This window comes from Verticillium alfalfae, genomic scaffold (genome assembly GCF_000150825.1).
Source record: "Verticillium alfalfae VaMs.102 supercont1.6 genomic scaffold, whole genome shotgun sequence".
Taxonomy (NCBI): domain Eukaryota; kingdom Fungi; phylum Ascomycota; class Sordariomycetes; order Glomerellales; family Plectosphaerellaceae; genus Verticillium; species Verticillium alfalfae.
Genome location: NW_003315033.1, coordinates 1,762,482 through 1,771,989, shown reverse-complemented (window position 1 = coordinate 1,771,989; position 9,508 = coordinate 1,762,482). Strand labels below are relative to the sequence as shown.

The window sequence follows — 9,508 nt, the reverse complement described above, 5'->3', positions numbered from 1 at the left end:
GGCCCTTCGTGCTGCAGATGATGGCTCCATTCTCCCCCGCCTGCTCGTCCCTCTGATTATTGTCACCATCTGGTCCACCCTCATTACCTGCCTCTCCAAGTTTGTCTACAACCTTGGTGTCCAGTCCATCCTTCTCACCGTCCTCGGTTTCGTCGTCGGTCTTGGCCTGTCTTTCCGATCATCCACCGCCTATGAACGTTATGCCGAGGGCCGCCGCTACTGGGCTCAGCTCATCCACGTCTCGCAGACGCTCGGCCGCGTCTTCTGGATCCACGCCAAGGAGCACCCCGAACTGGCCAAGAAGGACATGATGCTACGCCGCGTGAGCTGCCTGAACCTCGTTCTTTCCTTCTCCGTCGCGCTGAAGCACAAGCTCCGCTTCGAGCCGTACACTGTCTACGAGGATCTCCAGCACCTCGTCGGTCACCTCAACACCTTCGCCAAGACGGCCGCCGCCACTGATCCCCAGTGCACCACTCTGCCCAAGAAGAACTTCTTCAAGGAAGTGGGCGAATACCTCGGCGTCTCCTTCGCCGAGTCCAACCCTCGCAAGGCTCTCAAGAAGGCTACCTACCCGCTTGGCAACCTTCCCCTGGAGATCATCTCGCATCTGTCTGTCATTGTGGACGCCATGGTTGCCGACGGCCAGCTCCCCGTTCCCATGCAGCAGACCACTGCGTACACCAGTCTGACTCTGTTGAACGACATCATGACCGGTACCGAGCGCGTCCTCAACACGCCACTGCCCATCGCCTACTCGATTGCCATCGCACAGATCACCTGGCTCTACGTCCTTCTGCTCCCCTTCCAGCTGTACAAGACCCTCGAGTGGATCACAATTCCCGCCTGTATCGCTGCCAGCTACATTATTCTCGCTATCCTGTTCATCGGCAAGGAGATTGAGAACCCCTTTGGCCGCGATGTCAACGATCTTCCTCTCGAGGGGTACTGTGAGCAGATTGCCCACGAACTCGACGTCATTGCCGCCATGGATGTGCACCGTGACATGCCCTACGCCTTCCTCGACTCCCACCTCAACCTTCCCCTGTACCCCGTCAGCATGGCTTCTTTCCCCCGTCTGGGCTGAGCGCTCTGAAGAGAAGATTCGCACTGCTATCCAGGGCAAGCCCGTCACGTTGTTCCAGTCCCGCAAGAAGTCTTCGGCTGAGCGCGAGAAGGAGGAGATCGAGCACCGCAAGGCTCGTGAGGGCAGCAATGTTAGCAGCAAGCACCAAGGCGACAACATTGTCTAGTCAGAAAGACAGGAACTTAGCGTTCTTTTCATTATCATTTCTACCAAGACGGACACTGGATCTCCCAAGAGAGGCTTCAGTCCTCGGGTTTTTTTTTCTTCGGGTTGCATATCGCCTTCTCAGGCTGGAACGGACATGGTTAGCAATGGTGTGTGCGCGCATTTGCAAGTCAGGGTGGCTTCGGAAAACAAAATTGACACAATTGGGTGCCTGGTACGGACTGCTCTGTATTTTGTGTAATAACTGCGTGTCTCAATAGTAAGAAATTTGCAGTTTCTACCCTCTGCTCGTCACGATCCTGTGACTTCCAATCTTGGTTTAAATATACCATGCCATGATCCTCATACCCTCCATCGCTTGCTGTACAAACCGAGCTTTCATAGCGAGATGGGTCGAATCACTAGACCTGAGAGGCTCGGGTAGTCGACCACGTCCGCGTGAGGCATGATGTTGCCTGGATTCAGGAATACCTTAATCAACCAAGGTTTTCACCGGCCGATGCGCAATGGCCCATAAAGCTTTGATCAGGGATATGTCTATGATCAGTTTCCATGTACTTTCCCAGGTGATCTTAACTTCCTGCAGCTTGTGCAGTGGCACACCTGGCACTGGAAGAGCGCCACCAGCCCCCTCCGTTCGTATCAAGTCTCTACTTTTCGCGGTTTCGGCATTCTCAAGACTGCTGCCACTTCCACTGCCGCCTGAAGCTTGACTTGCGCTGGGGTAGGATCCTCGTCAAGTGTAAATAGGGTCGAAGTCAGCACCAGCGAGGTCAGATCGGGCCACCCCTCACAGGGCTCGGCCTCGTAGAAGTGGCTCGCATCTGCGATGAAGTATGTTGCGAGATGCCTGAGATTGAGCCTGTTGAGTGCAATGGCGCGGCCGACTACTAGCTGCGGCCCCTTCGTGGCGGGCATCCGAGCATTTCGTGTCCATCTTTCAGATCTCTTTAGCTGTATGTGCACTGCTGATTGAGATTAATAAAGATGGCGAATCTTCTGATATTAACAAGATCAAACGAAAGAAACGAGCAAATCGGGATAGTCTAATAATTTATGAGAATAATTTTGGAAGATGTCGCTGGATAGCTAGAAATGAAGAATAAATAATGCCGACTGGCGGGAGGGCGGAAGGGCGGAAGTCACCTCCACCATCGTGCCTCTGTCTCTTCAGCTCTGATTATTCGGGATGATTTGTGGCGCACGACGATGATCAAGAATTTGCTGATAGCTGGCGGGTAGCTGCACCATACTGCAGACAATGACCTCGGTCATGGTGTGTCGGTGTATATGGCCGTTATTGTCTAGCAACGTCAGTCCTCGATCGCCGCTGTTCGCCGTCACTCCAGTAGCATCGGGCACGTATGTCAGATGACTAAAATTGCGCTCCGCGTCACTGGGCGTGTAAATGCTGAGCTGAGTATCGACTCGCCACCATCCTCCTGTGTGCTGAGGTAGAGAACAGACTGTCATATGCCGTGGTGATGGGGCCATGAGATGTGTTCATGACAACAAACTTGTCGCACCTCTCGTCGATATAAATACTCCTTGAAACTTGACCTGCTACGAGAGAAGCATTCGTCACAGCCGTATCCTTCCTGTTCCAGACCAATACAAATATAGCGCACGAGAGCCCGGACTCGTTGACCCATCGTATCGAAGTCGCCGAGACGCTGTGATGTTAGTCTGATTTGAGCGAAGACGTGACGCTCAAGTTCATTTTGCGATTCCCGAGGCAACGTGGCTCACCGGAACAGTTGGCACTCATTTTGCATGAGGACTTCAAAGATGACGAGTCGGATTTTCGTAGGCATTCTAGCTTATAAACTACCGCACTGCGTCTTCTCTGCATTGCTGAAGGGATTCCTGGAGCTTAACGCCCATTGAATGGAAGTGGTGAGTGTGATGCGCAGGAAAGGAATCAGCAAACGCTAAATCCGTCGAGCGAGAGGAATGCTGCCCCATACGGGTTTGTTCGTTCGCCATATTGGCTCTTTCGGCCGCGCACAGCTTTCAAACCTTGCATAAAAGCTAGATTCAATTATTGGCCTGGCGAGGTGCGGTAATCAGGGCATGTAGCTTTAGTGTCTGAACCTTGGCATTTTACCGTCATGATGACCGACTTCAGCACCGTGCTGACCACTAGGACCACTATCTACATGATATTCTTCACCAAGAGTAAGCGTCTATTTCGAGCTCAAACAAAGCTTTGCCCCTTTTCCCTGCTGCAATGACCGCGGCCGCAGCATCATCGCAGAGACCTCCAGGCCCTGAAACTACCACGCCGATCCTGGACCACCCTAACTGCACTTCTTGGTCAAGTAGGGCATTGAAATCGAGCCTTGATCCAACTCGAACGTCCTTCTCTTCGACCCGGTCAATTGCATTCTCCAAAGCGCGCACAAGACCCTTTGCAGAGTCTTTAACACTCCACGACAACTTGACGTTTGGATGCCTATCGATCCACGGAACGAGGGCCGTGATACCAATTCCGCCGCCGATCAGAAGCAGACGGTCGCACTGTAACACGGGTGCGGTCGAATTATTTGAATACGGTCCGTCTAGGAGGGTGAGGACGTTGTCTTTTGTGGTCAAGGCTTTCGTCAGCCCAGCTGACTTGCGTATGAATAGCGTCAAACCAGCATTTTCCCTGTCAGTGACTGGACTGATTCTGACATCTGCTCGCTCATTTTTCTCAACGTCGTTGCTTGACCTTGTGGGTGATGCGCTGGCCTCAGATGACCGTGCTTTCTCGTACAACATGGTTGTCGGAATGACGGAGAAGGGGTGGTTCTCCCAGGGTCGGAGTCGATTGAGCGTGGGAAAGTATACATATACATGCTGCCCCGGGCTCGCAGCCCACCGAATGCCAGGAACGTCCACTCGAACCACATCTTCATCAATGTTGACGACGTTGGATCGGCGCATGCCATTCTTGAGCACACGCAGCATGCGCATCATCCTGTCAAAGAACCAAACTGCGCATGATGCGTACAGCCACATCTCGTAGCCGAATTTGCGCTGAAAGCGGATGTCGACATGATACCAGCAGCCGGCAATGACGAAGACAGCGAGGAGGATATGGATGACGAGGAATACCTCATACGACTGACGACGCACGTAGAGGTTGCTAGCCACCAGCATGATGACGACTGCCACTGAGGCGACACAACCCCAGATCCAATAAGGAAGCTTCAACTCTTCCGAGTATGTTCCGATATTGGAATAAAGAGCCAATGCTGTGATGGAATGGATGATGACCTGGAGGCCAAAAATGCGGGCGATCCAGCGGTGCAGCAGCATGAAAGTGGAGTGTGACCAATTGCTGAGCCAAAGGAGCACGTTGTTGCGGCCAGCGAATAGAATGACCAGAGGTGACAATGCGAAACCCAGCGTTCCCGTTCGGATCATGACATACTCGAGTATTTCCTGGTATTGGCTCGAGAACCATGCGTTTGGCTGTGCTGATTTGTAGTTGACTGCAGTGAGGATGACGTTCAGGATGATCATGAGGGCAATGTAGGAAGCATGTCCGATGGACGGTGCGGTTCCAATCAAATATGGAAGAGGACGGACTCGATATGTACCGATGAGACTTTGCCAAACGATGTACGGAGCAACCTTGTGGGTAATGCTAGATATGAAAGGCAGATATCCCACAGCGGTGAGAAGAAGAGGTGTTGCGAAGCCGGTGACGAGGATGATGATTCTTTGTGATTTTGATATCAGTCCATACACAAGAAGACCAAGGTGGATCGGTTTGGCTTACCCATATCTCGCATGGATGGCCTCTTCCCGCTCGAAGTATGAAAGGGTTTTGAACTGTACATCCCAATCCTCTTCCGACGTCAACGCTGTGAAATTGAGAGTGTCATGCATTGTGAGGATCTTCGTTGGCGCTTCCTGGACGCTCTGCAGCCCCGCAGAGTAGCTCCATTTGGGTTGCACAGTCGGTTCGCCTGTAGCTTGTTCTTCCCAGAACTTCTGCAGCTCAGAGACTGGAACGTCGAACTCGGCGCAGTTTGATTGTAGACACCACGCCAGCGTGGTTAGGAATGATGTATCATTGGCTCGACATTCGGGCGTCGTCATTGGCATAGAATCCATGCCTTCCATCTCCGTCATCGATGAACATGAGAGTGCGTTGTTGCTGATGGCGCCGTTACAAGCAAAGGCACATGGTGGCTTGTACATGTTGATGCCGGTTCCAACGAGGGCAGCATTGGAGCTTGGCACAATGCACGCCAAGCCCAAGACAAGGGTGGTATAAGACAACATGCTGTAATGAAATCTGCCAAGACGTGGGGTAGGAGGGTCGTACATGTGATGCAGCCAACGATCTGGCCTGGGCACGTCTACTTCTTTTATCAATGCCCACCACAATCTCAATTTTACGCTTTGCAGTGGTCTTACCGCCTTGACTTTCTAGAGCTGGTGCGACATGAAGGCGGAGGTTTGAGAACATATGAGCAAGTTGTTTTGGATGTCCAATCAGCGATGAGACGATGGCGCTGCCATCAACGAGCGATGTCTGGACCGGGCTGGCCTATGACTACTTGGTAAGGCTGACCACGTTATCTCAGATGCCAGGTGTGCTACAGTCCGGCAATTTGGTGCCGATTGAGGTGCAGATGACATGGGTGCTCAAAGGGAAGTAATCTCAAGACAGTGCCATCTACCTAGATTTGGTTCTAGACCTTCATGTTCATGGTCCAGGGACGAGAACAGCGGAATACCAAAGTGGAAGGTCTTTCGCTGATTGGATGATCAGGTCCAAGGCCCGCTGCCCTTCGTTGACATTGTGTTTTGGAGCGTGCAGCGGCAGAAATGCGTAGACTGTGCAGGAATGGGACACACACCACCGCTCATCGCAGCTTCTAAATCTGTTCTATGTCAGGGTGTAGTTTGTAACACATCAATCCTGATCGACACAATGTTTCGGCAATATACTCTCGTTCCTATTGCCTACATTGACCCCAATTAATATCAGCCTCCTGGAACGATGACAACGAATAGCGATCTGGATTTGCACTACGATATTCTCCAGGAGTCAGCGCGACTCCACAAGCACCGTCAGAGCACATTATGAAATCATAATTGTTGAATTCGTCAATGTCTCAAAACACCGTTACGTGCGGTTATTCAAGGTTTTACTTAAATAGCTGTGGACTAGCGCTCATCATGGCGTCGACAATGAGAAAAGAAACATCCATATCTACATTGAAGATCCGCACCCACGACACAGACTTCAACATCAAACCACCACTAGCTTCTGGTCACCGAGAAAACATTGCCATGTGTCAAATCTCTACCCGAGAAGTTCATTGCGAAAATGCGGCGAGGTGTCCATGGTTGAGGATTACATCATTGAATGTCAATTCGTAAGATCGAAGGGGACACAGTGTAGCGGTCGCGGTTTCGTCAGCAGCATGGGTACCTCTAGACCCATTTTCAGAATGATCAAGAAGTGTAAGTGCGACAAAAGTCTCATGAGCAAGCTACGCGGAAAACTAACGGGAAAGTAAAGAGCCAGGATGGATGAACTGACAAAGGCTTCACATCTTGCAGGCAAGGTAGGACGCATATTTCAGTCTCAGAATGATGCCAAGAATCTCATATAGTTATGTTCTATGGTGAGATCGACGTAATGTAGGTTGCTTGAGGTGCTGTAGCAGCAAAAGAGATTAAGAGAAAAGAAAAAGGATTTGGCTACGGCCTTCCTGCTTACCCTCCAGACCTCTGGCATTTGTGCTCTTGCATGTAGGCGCACTTTTCCATAATCACAGGTACATATACTGGAGCTTGTTACCAGACGAAGTATAGTCTGCTGCCCTTTTCGTGCTCTTAGTCACATAGACTTCGCGGCACGCTTTGAATCTCCAAGATGTTCTCATATGACAGCATCGGACGTTGGGCTATAAACCTCTCGCATATCCCTGGAGAAACAAATGAACAGAAACCGTTGTTCCTTCTAAATCGAAATGCTTCTCGATCTGGCCGTTCGGCCATGGATTCTTGCCCATGTAGAAGGAAATACTCCTGACAGCCCACCCAGCACGACACCTCGGACCATCAAACCTTTCCATATGCCCGGCTTGCAAAATAGTGTGACTTCTGCATTTCACAAAGAGAGTCTGTCACCAAGACAAGAATTTCCAGAATGAGCTGCCCTCCAGATTTTACGTTTTTTGCCACTGTTCTTCTGCCTGTATCTATTAAAAATGTGGGCTCCTTGTGGTTGATGTCATCCGAGACCACCACGTCAGCACGTGGGCCTCAGACCCATTTCACGATCTTCCCAACACGAGACCCGGGGAAAACTGTGGGAGTTGCAATCTTTGTGGGAAACCTAGACCCCTCATACGCAAGCCAACCACCCGAAACTCAGGTCAACGAAGCTTAGCATCTTGCATTGTTGGGTAGGTGTTCTCCGCCTCCCCATAATATTTCGACTACATTTAAAATCGCCGATGCAAAGGACTGTCGGTTGTTCGATGACTTGGCTCAACTCGCCACGTCTCGGTCCTGCAATGACTTCCCAACGGTCTGAAGTTCAGTGCCTGAATCCTGACATCTAAAATAATGTTCTTCGGCGTTGAATGATTATTGACTCCTTCAGAAAATATGTGCTGGCTTCAACTAAGCGAGTGTTGTATCTGCATGATTTGTATTAGCCTTGACTGAACAGCAAAGCCGGTCGCCGACCGCCAAGCGCTTTTTTAGGCGAACAAGGACATCGCTGTGTCTCTGCAGAAAGTCACTGGTCCTTCTACCGTTGCGACGATATTACGGCGAGGAGTTAGGAAAGCAGTGTTATAAAACGGTAGTCGCGCTATCGGCCCTTCGGCTTAAGGGCGTAGGAGGATGTACAAATGTGGGATGATCAGCTCATGAAAGCTGGACGCTCTTCGTCTCGGGCCGGTTGAACAGTGAACAAGTTTTCTGCTATCTCTTCCTGTGAGGGGTTTTCGCACACTGTCACTGTACATCAAAATTCCGATCTTGTGCGGCCTCTCGATCTGTGGCAGTTTGGCTGGAGTCGGACTTGCTTCCGACCGACGCAAATCTCCACGACCCTGAGGTGACGGCACTACCGAGGAAATGGCAAATCTCTCAGGTGCTCAGGGATCGAACCGGGCGCAGGAGCCAAGCCCTTTTTCTGGGCATCATTCATCTCTGCCTCCAAGCTGCGGGCGCGTGGGTTTCGCTAGGCGGTCTGAGATCTTATGGTCCACATATTGCGTGAAAACCTGCACAGACCAAAGCAGACGGCAAGTGAACGGTCGATGATGTCGGGACATTTTAAACGCTAGAAGGTTTGTTCAGCCTCAAGGAACCCCTCGAAAGGTTCTCATGGGCCCCCACGGTGACGTCGATCTCCACAGGTCCACTTCACGGTGCCTTACGATCAGAGTTTTAACCCCTTTCAACCAGCGACAGCGTCGATCGTTACCCACCACGAACGCAGACGCCCGGCAGAGGCTTCAAGCACCAGGCGAATCTCACCTCACTAAACCAACTTGCCAAGGCCGCCAACCTGGCATCATATGCAGGCACGCGGCTGCCGAAGTGGTCCCTGATGGATCTGCCACATGAATCCCTCTGGGATGATAGGATCTATCCGTGCCGTGCCAGCATTAATGCCGCCGCGGCGCCTTATCCCAAGCCGAAGAGGTTCCACACCGACGTCATTGCGTACCGATAGTGGTCGTCCAGTCAGGCCGTCGTTTCTGGCGACTGGAGACACGAAAATAAAACACTGGACCTTGTGATAAGATACCGTAAAAGCCTTCATCGCGAGCGCCTCCACCGTGTGTCCCACTGACTCCAGTGTTTCTGTATCCAACGGTGATATCTCAAGGCTGAGTCGTTGAAAGACTGACGAGTGGTCCGCTTCAGGGCTTCGCAATGGCATCTGGGGACCAATTCGTGCCCACCTTCAGGTCCACGTAGCATAGTCGGGTTTGACTCGGGCGGCATTTCATGTTGATGTGAGCTCGGCTGTGACAGATCGTGGTCGAGAAATCAGCGCAATGTGGGAGCAGTCGGCAAACGCGGCCAGTATCGAGAGATGGATTGCGAAGGGAAGCAAATTCGTTCATCAGGGTTTGTACTTAAGGCTTCTCTGCCAGCACTGAAATGGGTTTTACTTTGTCCCCATTCCTATTTCACTCACCCAAACAATTTCCGACATATTATCTTGATACCCAACTCGACAAGAGAAACCTTTATTCAGCGTTGAACTTTTGATCCATA

The 9,508-nt window shown here is 51.3% G+C and overlaps 3 protein-coding genes across 3 annotated transcripts in view; 2 read left to right on the top strand and 1 right to left on the bottom strand.

The window, feature by feature from the left end:
* The window catches only part of VDBG_05650 (yneE), a gene marked incomplete at both ends in the record, with an annotated part of 1,366 nt that extends 279 nt beyond the window's left edge, over positions 1-1,087 (top strand). The window contains one exon of the mRNA XM_003004491.1: positions 18-1,087. Within this exon, the coding sequence (XP_003004537.1) occupies positions 18-1,087 (1,070 nt within the window). The remainder of the gene's footprint in view (positions 1-17) is intronic.
* A 2,334-nt stretch (positions 1,088-3,421) lies between these two features.
* Positions 3,422-5,446, bottom strand: VDBG_05649 (ferric reductase transmembrane component 4; the record flags this gene model as incomplete). The annotated part of the gene is made up of 2 exons (XM_003004490.1): positions 3,422-4,886; positions 5,022-5,446. The coding sequence occupies 2 exons, from the start codon at positions 5,444-5,446 to the stop codon at positions 3,422-3,424; spliced, it is 1,890 nt and encodes a 629-aa protein (XP_003004536.1).
* Positions 5,447-9,285: 3,839 nt separating this feature from the next.
* VDBG_05648 (2,5-diketo-D-gluconic acid reductase A) overlaps positions 9,286-9,508 on the top strand; it is a gene marked incomplete at both ends in the record, with an annotated part of 1,172 nt that continues 949 nt past the window's right edge. The window contains one exon of the mRNA XM_003004489.1: positions 9,286-9,348. Within this exon, the coding sequence (XP_003004535.1) occupies positions 9,286-9,348 (63 nt within the window). The remainder of the gene's footprint in view (positions 9,349-9,508) is intronic.